We start from the raw sequence: 23,337 nt of genomic DNA, 5'->3' as shown, positions 1-23,337 counted from the left end.
GAATGGAAGGTGGTGGGGGTATTTATAGAAGAAAGAAAAGGATTAGGGAGGGAGGGAAGGGTCGTTGGTTTTACCAGTGGTGGGGACAGCATACTGACCAAGCTAACGTTCAACTTCAATGTTTCTTTCATGTTCATCATTGACCTTTTTTATTGGTATTTTCCGGTGTGCCCCGGAGAATACTGGTTCTACTTCACTTCCTTTGTTTTTTTTTTTTAATTTTTTATTGTGATATTCTAGTTCACTTTCAAGATAGTTATGTTTCTCAATTCAATTCAGTCAGTTTTTAGTTATTTTATTAATTAAATTTTTGTTTAATTGTTGGATCAATAAATTTTTAAAAAAGTTTGTGTTTTTTTAAAAGAAAAATTATACTTATATAACAAATCTTACAATAAAAAAAGAAAAATGAAAAAAAAAGTGAGAATAGAAAAAAAATTGAAATATAATAAATAAAAAAAGTTAGATAAAAATATCAAATAATATTATATATATTGTTGTATAAGTATTATATTTTTTTTTTAAATGTTACTTGAAATAATTTTTTCAATGCGTTATGTTATAATTTTTTTATATTTTATTTTATTTTAAAAATATTTATTCAATTTTTTATTATCATTTTTAAATATGTCATTTTACATTTTTTAGTTATGACAATTTTATCTAATAATTATGATTTAATAAATTTCTCACTATCAGCTTTTTACTTTCAATTATTAGTTAATTTTTTATCTTTCAATTAGTTTTTTTAATTAATTTTTTCAAATACGGCCAAAAAATTATTAATTATATCATATTAGAATTAGGAATAAAATTAAATCTACTAAATGATAGCATTTTTTTTAGTTTAATGTCTATTTATTAATAATATAAAACAATTTTATACTGTCGTTCAATCATAAATCATTATTTGATTTACTTTAAGATAATTATTTTAAAAAGTCAATAAATTTATCATCCATAATGAGTTATAATGGGATGACGGTGTAAAATTATTTTTTTATACCGTCAGTGCATAGAGATTAAACTTTTTTTTTCTTATATTTTATCACTTCTCAATTTTTTATTGGTTCTGTGTGAAAATAATATGTTCGGTTTGTGTTCACCTAAAGATATCTCTTAGAAACATGCAACTAAGTTAATTAGGTAAACATGATATTTCATATTTATATATCTGAGGAGTGAGGGGGAAATATAAGAGAGAAAAAATGTACAAGATACAAGAGAAAAAACTGATGTTGAAAACACATTGACAACGTGTCTACTGTCTAGGTTTTGTTTTGTGGATTGAATAAAGTTTAAATAGCAGCATGAAAATAAAATGAAATAAAGTGTGATAATGTTAAAAGGCTCATAAACTTTTAATTAAGACCTTACTCGAACAAAATCAAATTCAAAACTAAATAATTTTTTACTTATTTTAAGAATAATTTCATTTTAAAAGATAATATTGTATTTATTTTGAGATGGAATTAACTTGGGAGTGATTAGTGCAACATGAATTACACAAATGTTCCTCATAAGTGCATGTTAAGGTTAATCATGAAGAGAAGAGCGATGGAGCTCACAGATTATAATGCAATGTCCAGACAAAAGGGGTTTGAATTTTTCATAAAGTGTGACATCCTACAATCCTATGTGGCGTCCTACACTACTTGCAGTTAGCGCAGCCTTGGCTTAGAGGGATGACCAAATGGATAAAAAGCGGGTCTTAGTTGCCAACTTTTGCAATTTTTACACGATTCCGACCATATCATCATTTATTATTATTTTTATGTATAGAATTCTTAACCTCTTTTGACTATTTCATGCACTACTTCACTACTCCTTGCTAGCTTCTACCAAATGGAGATTACAATAAATTTAGTCTGGCAGTTAGTTGATTAAGTTACTGAGCCTGTTGTTGTAGTTAGCTTCAAGTCTTCAACGTCCCACGTTCTGATTGGAAAATAAGTTCGTATCATTGTTGAACTGCTCCAGTTTTTGCTGCAACCATCAAAATTTCCATAGGAATTACTATAAGTTATTGCCCTGAAATTTAATCACATAGGAAAACAACCAATGATCCAGATATTTGAATGCAATTATCTCATAACTCATCCAAGGATTCGATAAATCTCCTGACCTTGAAAATATCTAAATGTTAGAAGATAAAGCACAATTAAAATATCTGGGTGATGATGGGCCTGATATAGCAGCCTTAATTAGCAATTTAATTTATAAAAAAAAAAGAATACTAGTATAGGTCATTTGAATTCTAATTATCTACTATTATATATAGCCCGCCACCTTCCATGTAGACTTGATTAGTGTATTTATTACTCTTTTTTCAGGTTACCACTTTATGCACGCAAGTTTCCCTAGTTGAGAGCATGTTGATTTATCGTGGAGATAGAGACTCTTATAAACAGATATAGTACTATAGTATAATATAATGTTTTTATTGGTAACAAGAAGCAGACTCTAGTGACTCTTCAAAACACATGAATTGTAACTTCAAAGAGTATCTAACCAATAACTACAGAACTGCAAGAGCTAGGGGAAGTAGAATAGGAAAACAACAACCACCTTGAGTATTGATAGATACTTGCCATTCGTAGTCCATTCCTAATGTCAGGTATTAATAAACTCTATACCTCTAGACAGAAAAATCACTAGCAAAAAACAAAGTCAAGTTGAGTAAGGATAAATTATGTAATTTTAATCACTGATGAAGAAATTGACAGTTGATATTCTAACTTATTCAAGATTTGTTATACATATTCACATAATATCGGTCATTGATTTTTTTCATCAACAATTGAAATTATTTATTTCACCTTTTGAAGTGAGTTGCACATTTTAGACAAGCTGGATCTATGCTTTTAACAGCCAACAGAATTCGGGTTTTATGATATTAGTTTCTTGGTAAAGTCTAAGATATCTTACATACCCGTGAACTGCCTCAATTCGGTTGTTGTCTGTTATGATTTTGTTTTCTCTTAGTTGATGAATAATTAATATGGTTTACTAAATTAATAATTTTTTTTAAAGATTACTAAATCAATAATTATTAATCAACAACAAATGAGTTCAATATATCCTATGACCTGCTACCTACCGCCTATGAATTAAAAAAAGAAGGATCTTGTGATTTATGTGTCATTTTTCAAATGCTAATTAACTCATGAACACCAAATACAGAGAAGCTTCTAAAACTAGAAGAATCTTAGGTCATCTCTAACCTAACTTCTCTAATTGGAGTTCTTAAGTAGGATCCACTTGTACAATAATTCATTTTTACCCTTTTTAAGTTAAGCAACTCAATCCTTCTAATCCAACACCTCAGAAAAAATTTACTAAATGGGAGGGGAAGAACAGCCACCGAAAATGTGTAACGGGTTGCTGCACATTAGTTTTTATTTATTTTTAATTACAAAAGCCTTGATTGATATTGACATGTTGACACACAAACACATTAGGCACGGTTGCTTGAGACAGTTCCTAGTTGTTGATCCTCTTTGGAGGTCAGAGTCATCAAAGTGCTCCTTGGTGCCGAGAGGTATTTATCTTGGAAGCAACATATATCTTCAACTCATGTCTATAAATATCAATGTTATTTTTCCTTTAAGGAATGAACTCTTATTCATATTTTATGATACTACCACCTCAAACTCTCACTGGCATAGTCATTAGAGTCCTAAGAAGTGTCACCTCCTCAACCACTAAATACTACTATCTCTCAACAAACGTATCACCAACAAATAACCAATCACTAGAAAAAGGAAAAATGCTAAACTACACCAACACAAACGGATGCATTTGATTGGTTACTTTTTATGTTTAGCACCCACTTGTTTTCTCTCAAACACAAATCATCACTTATTGTTTCTCTTAAAAATTTACGTGTGTACATTCGTATGTTTCGTGCATCTAAGGCTTAGTAACAAATAGCTGTAAATTTACTCAACAAGTACCATGATAATAATTTATATAATAGATTAAAAAACAATTGGCTTATCATCATGACACAAGAGCTGTAAATAAAGAACTAATAAGCGGGATGAATTGCGTGAGTAATGCCTAGCTACTAATCAAGTCCTTCATCAAGCTCAAGGTCTGTATTAAGATAATTGCCTAACAATTCAATTGAGGTGCGAATAATTCGAAAATCCATTGGGCCAGTTCGAAATGTATTGCAAGTTGAAACTTAACTTCGTTCTGTTGTTTCATTCGAAATAGTATCAGGTTCTATTCGGTCGTATCTGGCACATGAGACTATCCACCAGAACCAAAAGCATATATCCTTGTTTGAGTTGTTTCTAGTGACTAAGTGTTTTCATTTGTAAAAACTCCAACAAAAGGCAACTGCTTTCATTCCCAAGCGATGACAGGCAAGATATCAAATTGTTGCCTAGAACCTATGAAGCACGGACGACACCTCTCTTGTTTATTTAAAGTATCCCATGTCAAACATGTTTCTGATACTGACATACTCTGACACTTGTTTAACACTTCTTATGAAATGTCTAATTCAATTTTTTTTATTGATTTAAACACTTAAATTATCACATTTACACAATTCATACACTTGAAAAACGTAGAAGATTTGTTTAAAAAGATGAATATATCATCAATTTGGATATTTTATTACATGTTATTCATATTTCATTTTATTAAAATTTTTCTGTTTTTGTTTGTATGTGGTGTTCTGGTATCTTAAATTTTAGATATTATTCTTGTTGTGCCTAATGTTAGTGCCAGAATCCGTGCAGTGTTCACTGGAAGGGAATGAAAGGCAAACACAATTGGGCACATGAGTTTGTGCCAAATTATTGCCAATATCAGAGCCACAGTTTAAAGAACTTTTTAACGGATTAATTTGATCATGTTATTAGTCTTTGATTGCTTAATTAGTTCCTAAAAGCACACTTTGTATGTGGCTGTAAAGTAGTGGGAAATAACAGCCAATGTGCGGATTCATGTATCAGTCCCACATTGAAGGATATTATAGAAGAGAACTAAATTAGATCCTATAATAGAAAAATGTTTGGGCATTGGTCAGTCATGATCCTTCAGGCAGTTAATGGGATATAATGAGTGGTGATATCTAGCATCATATATGGGAGTGGGGTGCCTACCCCAGCCTGGTTGCGACACTTGCTAAGGTTACTCCTAATTAGCATGGCACAACTTACAATCACGATTATGTTGCATAGTGTAAAGCCCGACCAGCCTCACTATGTCTTGCAAAATCCTTACTATGCTTGACAGTGGATGCACCTACCATGAATCCACAATCTCATAAAATCTTAATGATCAAAAGCAATTTTCTAGAGATAAGTCTCATTGAAATCTAAGTAATAGATAGCAGAAAGATTCAAATAAAACTTTGCACATATATGATCAGAACACAGCAAACAACAAAAGTGGTTCAGGTTTCACGTGATCTTACTGATTTCCCTAATCCTTTTAACCAGCATGCCAATCCAAACAGCAAAAATGATTAAGAGGAAAAACTGCTTTAGAAGTTAGGAAGATCATAAACAGAGATCATATTAAAGAATGCTAACAAAATAAAGCTTTTAGATGAAAGAGTTACCAACACACTTCTAGTCTTGTACAGCAATTTCTAATACATTCCCGCTATGATTTCTAGTAAAATGATAACTTGTAAGACGACCAAAAAGAATATATATTAATCAAATTAACAAAAGACTCTTGTTGTTGAGACTAATATTAGGAGAAATGTAAATTATGCAGAAACAAACACTTCGTTGATTTCTGATGTGAATACATAGCATGTGCACTGAATATGATGGAGGGAAAATAACTAAATTAGTAACAAACTTCATCTAACAGTAATAGTCTAATAGAAAGAATCTAAGTGAGGAACTAATTTAAGTGTTTTAGTGGCTGATAACAGTGCATAGGTGTTGTTTATTAAGTCAAGTAGTGGGTGGTAGTAGGCAATGTGAGTATTTATGTTTCAGTCCCACATCGACGGATATCGTAACAGATAATTAAATTAGCTCCTATAAGAATAGAAAGTTTGGGAGTTAGCAGGCTTGATCCTTCAGGCAGTTAATGGGATATGATGAGTGGCAAAAGCTCGCACTGAAATCTGCGAGAGAGGTGTCCTCCCAGCCTGGTTACGACACTGGGGCACTCAACCTTTAACCAATCTGAAGGACATGATTTTAAATAATAAAAGTTAAAGGATTGGTCGTGTAAGGTTTCACACATGAGTGGGTTGGAATACGATCTTTTGTAATAATAATATAATCAAAATTATTTTAGATTGACTTAGAGGGGAAGAAATTATAAATTATTTTGGATTCTAAGATCATTTTTTTCGGATAGAAATAAATTTTTGCTTTAGTTATAAAATTTAATTTGAGTTTTTAGATTTTATTTGTATAGAAATAATTTTTTTTTACAAAAATAAAATTTTTGAGAGTTCTTTCTGTTGAACCAAACCTACATGAAAAACACTTGAGCTAGAATAGTAATAAATTGTGATGGTCAAAGATTCAAAGAATCTTTATTAAAGATGTTAAATTTGTGAAGGAATTAAATTCAATTCATAAAAAGATGCTTATTGGGAATAACAGTTTGCGAGGAAAAACTTAAATAGGATGTGTGAAGTGATTAAAATACCAATTTCTTTCATCATGCAGTTCATCATTTTTGTTCATTTACTAACTTTCTGGCATTAGTTTTTAAGAAAGTAAATGTGGATGAAATCTACATCAAGAAATTTAACGTTAAAATAACGCAAACATTTTTTTCCCAACTATCTATCAGAAACATCAAATAAAGACTAAAATGTTCTATCTTGCTTTCCAATACAAAAGTAACTTGAAAAGTAAATAAGTAAATGAAGTTTATCGTCGGTATTGAGATGTAAAAATTTGACCAAGCTATTAGTATTATCTTATAGCCCATCTATAATATCCAAAACATTAGATCTTTGGTGCTCCAAGCCTTCTCTAGTAACAGGTGAACTTCCTACACTATTGCTATGATGCCAAACTTTGGCACTTCTTTTCTTGGTTACTTCAAGATTCTCGCTTTTGCTAACTCCAGGGCTTCTTTTCCTCATAGTTACCTCTTCTAATAATCTTTTATCCTCTTGAGAAAGTTTAGATCCCAAAGGCTTGTTAATACTGTCTAAAGATATAAATTGCAACATGTTTGATTGAAAATCAAGTCGCCTAGGAGAAGTTCTTGTTGGCATTGGCCTCATGGTATTGTGTCTGTATCTTACAAATGTAACCAAATAGTGAAGGTGAGTCAACAATTCGATTATGTAAAAATCCATCTTTTGCTTCTCAGCGTAGTAAAGTGTTTGGAGGCGAATCAGGTTACTTTCTCTGGCCATATTTTCTCCAAACTCATTGCTGAAAACCGCAACAAAATTACCACAAATCATACTGCTAACTTCAATTGTCCTCCATAAAAACAAGACTTAAAATATGTTTAGTCGCTAACAAATAATAGAATTTTGCTCTCAATCTTTAATAAATTTTTTCATTATTCATACTTTAAAATTTTTGTTAAGTTTTTATCATCAGGTAAATAATATTAATATTATGTCACTGTACAAACTGATTTATTCAACGTTATCAATAGAGACCCAAAACAAAATTTTTAATAATTATATACTAAAAAAGAACAAAAAAATTATTAGGGATCAAAAACAAAATTCAATCATTTATAAGAGACCTTATATATATTTAAGCATAAAAACAATAATGATATTCATACAATTCTCCATACAAAAATATGAAACAAAAACTCACCATGTATTTGCCCATTCGCCAACCCATCCAAAACCTTGATGTGCTCTGCAAGATACATCAATGCAAAAAATATATATATAATTATTTAAAAATTAGGGACCGATATCGAGTTTCTTAAATTTACAAAATATCTTACTTGGTCGTATTTGTGGCAAATGGATTGAGCCACTGCAGAGTCTTGTCCATTTCAGCTTTGACCTGAGTGATGGAGAGCTAAAGAAAATTTGCATTTAGCATAATCAAAGATCAAGAAATAAAACTCCAATGATCATGAAGCTAGCAGTGCTGGGAAGACATACCTCTTTCATAGCATCAATGCTTTGCATCCGGGAAGGAAGTGCACTCTTAATATTATTTGGCAATCCATGATACAATGTGTCTCTTATATTTGGAGGAAGAACGGTTGGACGAGATGCCTGATACAAGTTAGAAACACACATTTTATTCTGGCAACAACAACTACTTGCTAAGGTTACTCTTAATTACACTAGCATGGTACAAACTTACAATCATGTTTATCTGATTGATAATGTTAGCATAGTGCAGTGAGAGGCCAGCTTCACCAAGTCTTTCAGAACCATTACAATGCTTGACAGCGGTTGCACCTGCCAGAATCCACAATTTCATAAAATGTTCTAGAGATATATGTCTCAATGTTTTTTAATGGTATATCAATGAAACCCAAGTAATAGACAGCGGAAAAATACAAATCAAATCAAATACAGTGGAAAAAATGATTAAAAACTGCTTTAAATTTCAAAAGATGATTTCACAAGGCAATTAGAGCCAGAGAAGACTTGAGCAACAAGTATACCACAATACGGAATGTGATTTTCTTATCATTTTTTTTATAAAAAAAAAATAGGGATGTGATTGATGAAGCAAGTTCAGACTTCAGACCACAAGCTTACTTGATATAATGAATTCCTTGTGCATAAGAGCATGCATACAGACACATAATAATTAATTTTTAATTCCTACTAGATATGATCTCATACCATGATCTCCAAGGAACTCCAAAATTGCTTGATCTATATGGGTAACGATCTCAACAAGCTTTTCAACTATCTGCAGTAAGTAATTGCACGGAACAAGTCCACTGATGTAAAATACTTCTCCATTGATATCCAAAACTTATCTATTCAAATGGAGGGAATGCAGGGAGATTGAAATTATGAAAGTTTCAAATGAGACGAACTTTTCCTTCCTATAAATTATAAAATAGTTATTAGAATCACAATCTCGTATACCTCAACCAAATTTCTGGACCAAAGAGATTTCTTTTTCAAGCTCCTAACAAGCTTTCTTTGATGCTTTATTTCAATCTGAAAAGCAGTGAGACTGTCCCCTACAATTATAAAGAAATTGACCTGTCAAAAATCAGTTAAATACTGCAGATTATAATTTGCAGATAATGTGTAAGACTGACAACCTAAAATGATAACTCTCGGGCTGACCAAAAATTAAGAATATTATTCTCTTGCTATTGAGACTGAGATTAAGAGAAGTGGAAATTTCGCAGAACACATGTTTCATTGATTTCTATGTGAATATATAGTATGTACACTGAATATGATGGAGGGAAAAGAACAGAATTAATAACCAACTCCAACTAACCGCAACAGAAGTTATCTAATTGACTTGTTTGGATAAATTAGAATCAGATTTTAGAGAAGTTAAATGAGATTAAACACTTTTTAGGGAAAACTATATTGTGAAGTTACTAACCGTTGAGAGGAAGATTTAAGGATTCCATTTCCTTAAGCTTGTGCTGATAATCTTGTTCAAAACGTTCTAACGAAGTTAGTTCGTGATATAATTCCTATGTAGAAAAAAGAAAAAGTTATTTAAAGAAGGAACTAATGAAAAATTCAAGAATAAAACTGAACTTTAAGCACATCAACTTCAATCATAGATTAAACACTTAACAGTTACAAATACATCGACCCTGTATGCTACAAAATGCATATTTGTAATACCGAAAAGTATACGATATAAAACCATTCAGCATGCATATAAGATATCCCAAATATTGACATAACGGCTTTGCTCATTGCTCAGACATCAGTTAACCAAGGAGACAAATCATTGCTTACAGCAGTATTCTGAGCTAGAGTGGTCAATTCCTGCATTGTCATTTCTGCCTCTACCCTTGGTTGCCTGTTGTCCAAGATATCCAAATGTAATCTGAAATGTTTGTAATTATTTGAGAATTCAATCATGATGAGTTAGCATAGTCTTGTCATTAGCCAACATTTAAAAGCAAGCAAAGTCACCTTGAGAAATATCGTTCTAGGTTATGCCACTGAGGGTCCTTACATATATTTCCAAATCTAACAACTTCCCGGGAGAAGACATTGAATTCTTCCCTACAGATTCCCCCAAAAATTCAGAGATAAAGAACATTAGAGAAAGGAAAATATGTATACATCCAAGGGAATATAAAACTCCGTTCTCTAAACAAGCAAAAGACCTTTTGTCAGCTTCAACAAGACCTATTAACTCCTTTGTATCAGTTGAAACTAATTGTTGCACCCCTTCTGATTGTAAAATCTCCTTCTTAAGGAACTGAATGTTTTCTTCGGAAACTGATTGAAACAAGATTGCTCCTTTGTTTATTGTATTAGCTACTTCAAATGCCAATATAGATATTTTATTCCCTCTAGGAGCCATTCCAGAGCCAAACCCATTACTATTGCTTAACTTCGGCACGCCACTTCCAAGTGTGTCAAGAACTTCTACTGCCCTCTCACCAGCTCTTCCCCAAAAGGAGCCTCTCTGGGAGCTCTGTGAAAAGAAGAGACATCATTAATCAAATTTCCAATGCAAAGGCTCCATAACAGAATGAGAGATGCCTTTCATTGAACTCAAATAAAAGCAGCAATAGATTCATTTTATTCTGCTTATAATTTCACAATTATCAGTAAAAAAAAAGTTTTCTATCAGTTCATGTTTCAAAATAATCAATATGTAAAATCAGAACAAGTTCTTATTAAGGCCTCTAACCTCAATTATTAGTTTACTGGATGAAAACAGGTACTCTGCCTTAATAAATAATTTGGCTAACATATCTTTCAGTCAAAACAAAAGTGGAATGCATAAATGTAATTAATCTTCCAACTCATTCATAATTGATCCTTTATACATTTGCAAACGTGTTTATGATTATCTCATATAATTATTTTTCCTAACACAACATTGTTATAGTAAGAAGGCCCCTTACAAATTTAAAAAAGAATTTAATTAGAATGTTTTGTAAAGGTTTTTTACATGGTCATCCAATTGCAAGTTATTATGTGTAATAAATTTGTTGACTTTTATTCACACACAAGATCTTAAAAAAATGTGTTTACTCTACGTTTCAGGAGAATAATATTTTGTTACCACTCTAACAAATTAATTCAGCTTTAGAAACAAAAATCAGTGGAGGGAAAGCACCTCTTTGCCTTCTTTTCGACTAGGAGTGGATAATTTGAATTCGCCTGAAAGTCCGGAGTTTAGCTTCTTTTGCTTTCTACCAGTCCTTGAAATTGAATAAGAATCTTCTTTCCCCTTTGCAATGCTCTTTAACTTCTTAAGCTTCTTCCCCAAGGCTTTCCCTTCAACCTCTTTGTTTTTATTTTTCTCAGCCTTACCAGCTGAGCAAACAGACCCCATTATTGTCTAAAAATTCAACGCCTGCACAAATTCGACTTCTACTTCAATTTACACAAGAGGTGTGACTTTGCATCTTTAAGTTATATAACATGGTAAACAAAACACAGAAAAAATAAAAATAAAGAATGAAAGCAATAACATTGACATGCATAGTTTATTATGACAAGTGAGAGAGAAAAAAAAAAGTAATAACATAACAAACCAAAGCTGTTTTGATTCAACAATCCACTGAATATCATCACCCCAATAAGTGTTTCAATGGAAACATACCTATTTAGTACTATTGACAGAGAGTGTCCAAGTCCAAAACGGAAACTCCAGAACAAGAATTGGCAAGGAGGAAGAAATAGACAAAAGGCAAACAAAAATGAAAGAGATGATTAAGGAGTTTGGCTTTGACTGAAATGGAATGAGATAGGTTCATGAAGGATATTCGAGTGGTTGAAATTTTTAATTTTTTGAATATCCTTGTGGAACATATAAAATAAAATAAATAATAAGACAAGTAAACTATGAAATTAAAATAAGAGGAGCGTAATTGGAACCGAAAGGAGAGGAAATTTCGGGGCATGAAGCGTGACAGTGTTGAAATGTAATTGGAATCAAAGACTGCTTCAAACTTTGATAGTGTGTGAGTGTCATGCGCTACGTATGAAAGAGAAAGCCAACGTGAAAACGCACAAAACTATAGTATCGCCCAGTGCCTACCTTGTCCAGTTTTGTTTGTTTTAGGCAATGATTTTTTTCTTACTATACTTACTCCACGTAACTCCATAGTCCTAGTATTTGTCTTAAGTTTGGTGTAACGCTACGTAAATTATGAATTTATGATTTTTTTTCGTTCATCGTTTATTATTACCACTCGTTTAATTTAATTTAACGTAAAAAGTTTAACTGGATTCTTGTAATTGCTATTAAGAGTTGGTTTTAAATTAATTACGTTAATATCAAGGAGTTTATTTTAGAACTAAACAAGCACTTGGTCAACCGATACACAACGACGACGTCACAATCGTTGAATTTAACACGTTGATCAACTTCTAATAACTATTTCCTTTGTCTTTTCGTGAAAGGTGTGTTTTACCACAACGAGCGTGGGAAATACGAAAATATATGTTGGATGAGTTTTTATATATAAATAATTAAAACACCTATAGATCATATCCTTATTTAATATTTTGATATTTGACACTTGAACCACTAGTAATGGATATTTAATAAGAAAATATTTAAGAAAAATGCATTTTAAATGATTTATATAATTGATTCAAAGTAAAAATGGGATTAAACAACCACATTTTCAATGACCTATAAAATTTAAACATTTATCTTATTTTGAATTCCACCATTGATTTAATTATTACCATGTTTAATGTTTCATTCTTTCCCTCTCTTGAAGTCAAAATTTCATATATAATACACATAGCACATTTCATACATTTTTTTTCATACACTCTTTTGTTATTTTTATTTTATTCATTTTGCAACATACAAGTATAGTATTTTTTTAAAAAAATTATTACATTTTGATTATCACGTACATGTCATATTATTTATTACTTTAATAGATGAAGAATTAATTAAATTATAATTTTTTATTAAAAGTTAATAATTAGAGTTATAATAAAACACATAAATATATGTAATAAAATATAAAAATACTAAATCTTAATAATTATTATTTTTAATTAACTAAAAAAATTATACTCTTTATTCACTTTAGATAAATAGTTTTCATTTATTTTAAAATTAGAAAAATAATTTCAATTGATTAATCTGAATTAAATATGTAAATTAACTTTTAAAAAAAATATTTTCTCCACTTGCCTTACTCCCCACAACTCGAACCCGCTGCATCCATTTTCTCTTTTGTTTGTCCTCTCATATGAGTCATATCTCCCTCCGTCACACACTAAATAAATATTTAATATTATGATGATTTAAGAAGGAACGGAAGCATGATGTGTCTCAGCCTTTGAAAAAAATAGTCTATTCTATGGTTAGAGATTTTCCTTGTTCAAGATGAAACTTGTCAGTCATTATGTGATTATCTGAATCATAGTTAAAGGTTAGATAAGAAAAGCACCTGGAGAACAATAACAATGACTTCTTCTCCAATGCTCAAAATTTTTATAGCTTTGTTCCGTTTGAATCTATATTTTTATTTAACCATATGGTAAAATCTCATTGCCTCTACATGAGTTATGCTAAGTTTATTGATTTTTTATTTATTAAAATTATTGAATTCATTTTTTTTACAATAAAAGGAATGAATTCATTATCTTTATATGTGGACACTGTTAATGAATTTAAACTATTTTTAAAAAAAAAATAAGAGATATAACTTTATATATTAAAAAATAGGAAAAATATGTTTAGTGTCTATATTTTCATCAAATCTTATTTTTAGTCCCTAAACTTTCATATTCTCTAATTTAGTTCCTAAATTTTACAAAAAAAAATAAAATATTTTTAATCCTTTCTCACACAATCTTCACTAAGTGTTAACTTGTGTTTAACATGACAAACAATATGTTTTTTTAAAAAAAATTAAAATCATATGGGGAATTGATTTTTTTAAAAGAAATTATTAAGATATCTCTCCCAAATATATTAAACCCTAACTTTCAAAAACTACATCGGCACGTAGGAGCTGTGGTTCGAATTTCACATCTCATTCTTCACACCCTAGATGAAGACAATGTAGGTGTGGGAAAAAGTTGTTGTTAAAAGCAAGAACTAGTAATTATATATAATGGGGAAATGTCTTAGAGATGCAAAAGTTAAAAAAGATGCAAAAAAAAAATTTATAACCATTTAATACAATGGTGCATCGGGTTGGTAGTGTTAGTATTCTTTGTAACGGTGATACTTATGGTGCCACTTTAGTTTATATAAAAATATTTTTCTATGGTGACACTTTGGTACTTAACCATTTTGCAAAAAATCCCTATAACCGAAACATTTGCTCCCTAAAATAAATAATACCCTCACCTATTATAATTTAACATGCAAGTCCGAAAGTTACTCCCTTCTAAAACAAATAATACCCTTACCTTTTACAAATTTGTCACGTTGGACATAAGTTAATAACATTAGAGCACAAGTTAACATTGCTAGTAAAGATTTTACCAGGAAGGACTATAAACAAGATATGAAAATTTAGTAACTAAAAATAAGATTCAATGAAAGTATAGGGATTAAAACCATATTTTTCTAAAAAAAATATCATTATGATGAAAATTATGTAAACCAAATTAAGATATTAATTGCATACTAAAGTCTAAAATGATTTAATAAAAAAGGAAAAAAATAAATTATTATATCTTTATATGAAAAATGTATTTCCTATAATTAAAAATATATAAAGTTGCAATACTAGGAGAGAGAAATTAGTTACGTGCAGGAATATTGGCAATGAATATTTCAATGTTACAATTGATTTTTTAACAATTCCAAGTCATCCAAAACTAACCTTAATGACCTTCCAAATATTTAATAAAATATGTAGTTGGAAATATTATTTCATACAAATATTTTTTTTCATTTTTTTATTATAACTAACTTACTTTATACTACTTGAAAAATTACCTTGACATGATCTTTTAAATTGGCATTTCATTTAAAATTGTGTAATCTTATATTTTGATGTAACAATGAAATAATATGATAATGAAGTTTGGTTTAACGGTGATAATGAAGTTTGGTGCTCTAATTTCATGCATACTCCCTTTCTCTCATGCACTCACAGTTTGGTACCATTCAAGCCCTGGCCCAATTTTAGTGGCTTCTAATGCACTCACAATGAACAATAATAAAATCCATTTTAGAAAATCTATATCAATTTCCTCTGTTACAAATGAAGTTCTAACTTTTGATACCCCTTGGGTGGGAGAAACGTTAGCAATTTCCTAAGGGGACAGATTCATACAACAGTTGCAGCGTAGTATAGCTTCTATATGATTGCTATGGATTATACAAGCCCAAAATCCAAATGGATATGAAGAAGATAAACATTACACCCAATTGATCAATTACAAATTTAGGCCTCACCTGAACAGTATGACGCAAGGTAAAGTCTTGATAGCCAGTTTTGTAACAAAGAATGGTGCATTCTGAAATTTATTTTCAATTGTGAACTTCATTCAATCTCTTTACCAAGATAAACAGTTGCATTAAGATAATATGTCCAATGTTACAACAGTTACATTGACTCAATCCCTTAGCAAACTCCAAAATCATCTCCATAGAATGGTTCATGCTGACCTCTGCATCAAGCTTGATGAACTTCGTATCAATATGCTTTGGTGAAAGACTTTAAATGCTTATCCATTATCCTGGAAATTAATACAACAACAGGCACATGTAACCATGCATGTCAGAAATTAAGAGACAGAGAAAGATAATGAGCCACAAGGAATAATATTTAAGTCAATAACATACTTGCATCTATAGAACTCCTTATGGTTGAAGTGACAAATCACTTTTTCACTTCCTGTGACTTTGCCTAAGAAATCACCCTCGGTTCCCTGAATTCTCCATATAAGATGAGGTTGAAGAGTTTGCAAAGCATACATACATTAACTCGTCAAGGTCAACCTCCTCATGTACTGAACTTGATGCTTGTGTCTTCTCTTGAGCAAGCAATTCATGCAGGCATCATACAACACGTTAGATTACACGAATATGTTGCTGCTGGCAGAAGAATTATGCATTACATTAACATCACTCTTTAGAGAAAATTATGGCATAATGTTAGCATTTGAGTAAACAGTAAATTAGTAGTTTAAAAACAGACCACATAAGACTTTGGAGAAAGTAATACTTCATAAACTATCACCTATTAAAAATTTGAGATCACGACTTGAAGCCATGGTTTTGTTTGGAAAGGGGCAGCATGGGTGGCGATGGCAACAACAATGTGGAAAAAATTAATAGACTTGGTTGGGGTGTGAATTGAATGCCAAAAAGACATCACCTCGTCAAATTCTAGAGGTTGCTCAAGGTCATAGACCCATTTTTTATTCTTTTCTATTTTCATTTTTTGCTTTCACTGTATTTTGCATATATAAACTTTTAAAAAGAAGAAATGAAATTAAAATCATGTGACATTTTTCTAGTTAAAAATCAAAACAAAAAATGCTTTCTTAAATCAAATAACGCTTATAAAGTATCATTTGATTTGCAAAAATGTTTTCTACTTTCATTTTTTATTTTCACTTTTGATTACAAAAATACGATCACCTTATTTTATTTATTTCCATTTACAAAATTTTATATAAAAATATTTTTTATAGTTAAAATTAAAAAAAAAAAATCATGATAAGAATTTCACATTTCACCCTTCAAAAAAAGAATTTCACATTTCAACTTTCGATCCCAACTTGTGTTAGATGCCAGAACTACCAGTATGTTTGGTTTTACGTGCTTTAAAGAAAATCAAATCGCTTTTTCCATATTAATAGCAAAACAACTCATTATAACTTTAATTTTCTCACTTTTTGTTTTTGTCTTTTAATTGGTTTCAATTTGAACCAAACATACTCTACGTTATGAGCCAATAGAAATTCACCCATTCACAAGTCACAACTAGCGTTTGGATGCAATCACGCAGATAACTTCCTTTGTATTTGATTGAAATTTCTTAATCTCACCATAAATATGGTGAAGCAAGATGAGACATTTCATTGCTGAGCAACCTAGCTAGCAACGACATTAACAACGGCGCGTTTATTAGCTAGCACCTTCCTTGTAAAAATTAAACTCAAAGTTAACGTAATCGCTATTAATTCTGACATCCTGAACGGATTAAATGATTAATGGTTCTACAATTCACTTCAAAGTTAACGTAATGATAGATCCTAAGTCTATTTCTTGGTTACAAATCAATGCGTTTGGTATAGATATATATATAGAGAGAACATAAGATTAAGGTGAATATATAAAAATATTTAAATCTTTGTTAATATTTCAAAATGTTAAATTGGAGAACATCACCTTACCCCATCAATGCAGACAAACGTCGGTAGCCACGTGCACACCACGTGGTTTCCAACTAGTATAATAATACAATAAAACAATCGGTCAAAATAAAACAATAATGGAGTACGTACACACATGCACCGTTTCTTAATTTTCCGTGACATAATATGATTGAATTATTTTCTATTTTAATTATGGGAGATGGGACAAGGATGTATTTATACAAGTTACTCAATTGCACAACATGTCATAAAGCACATGATCGAATGCAAGAATCTTCATCAACTCAAAGTAGTAAGTAAAAATTTTACGGTTGAGAGACATGCAATATTAATAGCTCAAATTAGCTAAACGAATTTATGCAAAAGGTAAAATGTTAATAACACTTTTTTTAATATACTATACTGTTTTAAATACACTCTCTATCCTTCGTTGAGATTTCTTAGAAATTACATAATTTTCAAGTCTCATTTCATATTTAATATATTTCACTTATGATTATATACTTTTTAGCCAATTCTAACCAAAAATAGATAATGTGTTAAAAAAATGTATTAGAGTGTATTACTGACACTCTTCATATAAAAGATAGGAAAAAAGTGTTAATATATTTATATAAAATATAATCGAAAATTTTCTCACACCTTAATAATAACGTTAAAAAATATAATACATGAACTAATTAAGTTTTATTTGTGAGTTTAATGGGTATACATTATTTTATATTATATCAACCAATTAAAATTTATTCTTGATAAGTTTATTAATGAAATTAATAAACTTATCATATGATATTTATGGTTAAAAGATAATATAACAAAAAATTACATTCATTAACAGTGTATTTTTCTCTCTTTATTTAATCATGCATGATGCATGACTTCAGTGTGTGTATATATATTTATATAATAATAATTATTTTAATAATACCATAATTATAAATCTAAATCATATATATGATAAAAATAATAATAATAATCATGTAATTATTTGTATTTCTTACTAGTGAAACATGTATTTATAATGTTAATTTCTTTTACTATACAATGTGACACCAAAACACCAAAGTTTCGGTGCTTAATTAATCCTTTTAATTAATTGTTTTGATTTAATTATATTCTCTATAATTTTTAAATTTATTTATTTTAGTCCTTATAATTAATAAATGAATCTTTAAATTTTTTAAATTTATATTTTAATTCTTTAAATTTTTTAAATTTATATTTTAATTCTAAGAGGATCCTTATCAAAATTAAAAACTTTTAATGGCAAAAACTTTTGGAAATTAAAATATAAATTTCAAAAATTAAAGATATTAAACTTTAGGTACTAAAAAATCAACTTATTAATTACAGGAACTAAAATGGATAACTTTAAAAATTATATAGATTAAATAAGTAATTAAACCAATGGTTAATGATACTTTTTCTTCCTTGTATGGCATTTTTTTGATTTTTTTTATAGTTTTAAAACTATTTGATACTTGTTAGTATTACAAGTATTACGTAATTCCTTTCCTGCAAGTGAATGTCTCCCACACCGGCCCTTATTAATTTGTCTTGAATAAATCCATTCTATACGTATTGTAATAAATAAATATAATCAAATCTATAGAGCATATATTAATAGTCATGAATGTTTCAGTAGCAGTTATAAATTTTGACGAATGATAACTCAACTACCCAAGTATATGTAATTATTGTTATAAAACATAAACTGATTAATACTTTAAAAATAAATTTTCCAAATTCTTATACTGTCAGTAAAAAAAAAAACTGAAAATATTGCCTTAAAAAAATTGACAGATTTAAGACAGATTTTTAAGAGAAGTTAAAAGTGATAGTGAGCTAACGAAAATGCTAGTAAGAAAGTCCAACATGAACCCTCAAGTTAGTTATTCATAATTTGATGAGTTAATCTTTTAATAATTAATTTTGACCATTAAATAAATTTTAAATACTAAATACTATCATATTAGTCTATAAAAAATTCTGCCTCAAAAATAAATTTTCAAAATGTGGATAATTACTAAATTAATCCATTGAAAATTGTTTTATCTCATTTCTTTAATTAATGCATTATAAGGATCGATCAAAACAGTGAGATTGTTTTTTAGTTACATTGTTATAGGTGAAAAGTATTAAAGTACCCTGCAATTTAGTTAGCATAATCTTGAGGAACTTGTTTAATAACCAAAACTTTTAAATAAGTAACATCTGTAATTTGAAACAGGGGAAAAAGGGAGAGAAGAAACCAAAATCGTAAACTGGAATACCATCTCCTTCTCCTGAATTTATAAGTAGCAAATTAATGTGTGTATATTCGATTATCAGATTTTCTCTTATGTATTGATAAGAGTCGTGTGGTGTATATATATAATATAGTATATAGTATAGAGTGTATACATACGATAAAAGATAACATTGGATTCACATACGTATCCAAGGATAGAGCTAGCGAAATACATGGAAGAGAGGTTGAGAGGGACAGTTATGCGCTGGTACAGTTGGCGCCTGAACACCACCTACACTCGCCCTTCCATTATTACCCTCTCTCAGATCCCATAATTACCATATATATAGAGAGAAAGAGAGAGAGAGAGAGAGGCAAATATAAATGTATTGAATCTGCGCTTCATATCAGAACCCGAAAATAACCACAAGAATGAGGGAGATATTGCACGTGCAAGGTGGGCAATGCGGGAACCAAATCGGTTCCAAGTTCTGGGAAGTGATATGCGACGAACACGGCATCGACCCCACCGGAAAGTACACCGGCGACGAGGCCTCCGATCTCCAACTGGAGAGGATCAACGTCTACTACAATGAGGCCTCCGGCGGAAGGTACGTTCCCCGGGCCGTCCTCATGGATCTGGAGCCCGGCACCATGGACAGCATCAGATCCGGCCCATACGGCAAGATCTTCAGGCCCGACAACTTCGTCTTTGGCCAGTCCGGCGCCGGCAACAATTGGGCCAAGGGCCACTACACCGAAGGTGCCGAGTTGATCGATTCCGTCCTCGACGTCGTTCGCAAAGAGGCCGAGAATTGTGACTGCTTACAAGGTACGTACTATCGTGTACAAATTAATATAATATTATATTTTCATTCACTCATCATCATGTATATGGAGTTTCTTTTTGTGCTTATGTGCTGATTAATCATTATTACTATAGATCTATTAGAATAATTAAAAGAACGCTACTAGATCTGGCTTCTGGAACTCACTTGGTTAGTACTACTATCACTGCATCAGGTTCATTTTCTTTTCTTTTTATGGTGTCGGCTTTCTGCTGCAATAATTGATGCTTCATTATTTTTGTTGTTTGAGCCCATATGTTATTTCGCTGAAGTTGACACTTGACCCGTGTAGTGGGAGAACAGGAAGGGACCACGTGGCCATACTTTATCATGCCTCGTTGAATATTAAATAAATATCTTATTTGTTTCCCCTAATTATATGTGCATGACTTTGATAGTGTAACAATTAGTAAGCACCGACAATGTGGTTTTACTTTTGTAAATTGGAAATTAAGTTGAGGGTAACAAAAGTGAATCAAAATCTTTATCTCAATGTCGATCTTAGAAAGACCAATTGTTCACTACAGTCTATAGTACATGAATTTACAAGTGCCACCTCAAACAATGTTTCTTTATTTCGATAATCTATGACATTATTCTTTCTTTCTTTTTTTCTTTTAACACCTAACCAACCTTATAACTACACCTCAAACAATGTATTTTCGCACATCAGAAGATTTTGTATGAGTACAACCTGAAACAATAACGCAGCTTCACTATGGGTAAATTATATGGTTTTGAGTTTCATGTATGTTCATTTTGAGTCCTTTTTCTCGATCAGGTTTTCAAGTGTGTCACTCACTTGGAGGAGGCACGGGTTCTGGCATGGGAACACTGTTGATATCGAAGATCAGGGAGGAGTACCCGGACAGAATGATGCTTACTTTCTCTGTTTTTCCATCTCCAAAGGTCTCTGACACGGTTGTGGAGCCTTACAATGCTACTTTGTCCGTTCACCAACTAGTGGAGAATGCAGATGAGTGCATGGTTCTTGACAATGAAGCACTCTATGACATTTGCTTCAGGACCTTAAAACTCACCACTCCTAGTTGTAAGTACCACTCCCTCTTGGATTTGGATTTCTCCATGCATTCACATGTTCAACAATTGGAAAATGTGGATAAAGTTTTTTCACACAATCAATTACCGTAAAACTGTCAGATAAAGATTCGACTGACTCCCACTCAGATCCGGATTCCCTGCATTCATTTTTGCACACATTCAAACATTTAGCAATTTGAAACAGTTACATAAATATGAGACTACATAAGTATCTAAGACTCAATTATGTATCATGTGAAGATTGTCCAAGACCATGTATCATAATTTAAGATCATGTAAAATTTCCCATAGCCAGAATTCCCTTCCACCACCCCCAAGTAATTAATTAGCCATGTAACCAACAATAACTTGGTTAATTTAGGCTAGAAACTACTAAAAGAAACTTAATTATCAAATAATAAAACAAATTTTTCAACTAGTAAAAAAGATAAAAACTAATTGAAATACCTTATCAAATACACTCTTAATGTTAATCTTTTGGTTGCAGTTGGTGATCTGAACCACCTGATATCTGCAACAATGAGTGGAGTGACCTGTTGCTTGAGGTTCCCTGGACAACTGAACTCCGACCTGAGGAAGCTAGCAGTGAACCTGATCCCATTCCCACGTCTCCACTTCTTCATGGTGGGGTTTGCACCTCTCACCTCACGCGGGTCTCAGCAGTACGTGTCCCTCACTGTCCCCGAACTCACCCAGCAAATGTGGGACGCCAAGAACATGATGTGTGCCGCCGATCCCCGCCATGGCCGTTACCTGACAGCATCAGCCATGTTCAGGGGAAAGATGAGCACCAAGGAAGTGGACGAGCAAATGATCAACGTGCAGAACAAGAACTCGTCCTACTTCGTTGAGTGGATTCCCAACAACGTTAAGTCGAGTGTGTGTGACATCCCTCCGAGGAACTTGAAGATGTCGTGCACTTTCATTGGAAACTCCACCTCAATTCAGGAGATGTTCAGAAGGGTGAGTGAGCAATTCACTGCAATGTACAGGCGCAAGGCCTTCTTGCACTGGTACACTGGTGAAGGAATGGACGAAATGGAGTTCACTGAGGCAGAGAGCAACATGAACGATTTGGTGGCAGAGTACCAGCAATATCAGGATGCTACTGCTGATGAGGATGAGTACGATGAGGAGGAGGTTGAGGAGGGGGAACAAGCTTACTAGGACCAGTAAATGGTTCATCACTACCTTGTTTTAATTACTAAATTTCCTGCTAGTAGTCATGTATCTATATATGTCTGTCTCTACTTTTTTCCATTCTACCTATTTCTCCTATATTTTTGGTGATGTTCGTATCCCTTTTTTAAGTTTTAAGCGTATTAATTAATTACCTTTGAATTGTTTGATATGTTCCTCGTAGACCAGATTGTTCATTGTTCTATAATCTAAGTGTATGAATAAGAAAGGTTGGCTTATCTAGAATTCTATGTTCGGTATTGGGGATGCATGGGAGACACCACCAACGCCATATAACTCTAAGTATATGCTCCTTTATTTTTTTATTATAAGTTTCAATTAATTAATTCTTATAAATTAAAAATATTAATTAATTTAATTAAGAATATTAAATTTATTTTTAATTAATTTAACAAACATTAATGGATTATATTTTTCCACTGTCACATCATTCTAGAATCCATATTAATGAAGAACCTTCTTGTAAAAAATAATTAATGCATGAAAATTTTTATATTAAATCATATAAAATTACTAAATTATATTTTTAATTTGAACCTTCTAATAATGATAAAGAGAGGATAGTATATTTT

At 31.2% G+C, this 23,337-nt stretch overlaps 2 protein-coding genes across 3 annotated transcripts; one reads left to right on the top strand and one right to left on the bottom strand.

Annotated features, from left to right (window-relative positions):
- Window positions 1-6,746: 6,746 nt before the first annotated feature.
- LOC100785193 (protein PSK SIMULATOR 2) lies at window positions 6,747-11,932 on the bottom strand. 2 transcript variants are annotated; one of them, XM_006601290.4, is made up of 13 exons: window positions 11,712-11,932; window positions 11,223-11,462; window positions 10,258-10,571; window positions 10,061-10,153; window positions 9,881-9,971; window positions 9,513-9,606; window positions 9,035-9,132; window positions 8,783-8,852; window positions 8,292-8,389; window positions 8,084-8,200; window positions 7,921-7,997; window positions 7,785-7,829; window positions 6,747-7,382 (listed from the first exon to the last, which is right to left on the bottom strand). In XM_006601290.4, exons 2-13 carry the CDS (start codon window positions 11,439-11,441, stop codon window positions 6,917-6,919), a joined length of 1,782 nt encoding a protein of 593 aa, XP_006601353.1. In that variant the 5' UTR covers window positions 11,442-11,462; window positions 11,712-11,932; the 3' UTR covers window positions 6,747-6,916. The 2 variants fall into 2 exon arrangements, with proteins under 2 accessions (XP_006601353.1, XP_006601354.1); XM_006601291.4 differs by having other exon boundaries at window positions 11,644-11,717.
- A 7,862-nt stretch (window positions 11,933-19,794) lies between these two features.
- On the top strand, window positions 19,795-22,990 carry LOC100819408 (tubulin beta chain). Its single transcript, XM_014769875.2, has 3 exons — window positions 19,795-20,487; window positions 21,285-21,554; window positions 22,053-22,990. The coding sequence occupies exons 1-3, from the start codon at window positions 20,088-20,090 to the stop codon at window positions 22,730-22,732; spliced, it is 1,350 nt and encodes a 449-aa protein (XP_014625361.1). The 5' UTR covers window positions 19,795-20,087; the 3' UTR covers window positions 22,733-22,990.
- Window positions 22,991-23,337: the final 347 nt, after the last annotated feature.

Source organism: Glycine max, chromosome 17, assembly GCF_000004515.6.
Source record: "Glycine max cultivar Williams 82 chromosome 17, Glycine_max_v4.0, whole genome shotgun sequence".
NCBI classification, from domain to species: Eukaryota; Viridiplantae; Streptophyta; class Magnoliopsida; order Fabales; family Fabaceae; genus Glycine; species Glycine max.
This window is presented reverse-complemented; position numbering and strand designations above follow the sequence as displayed.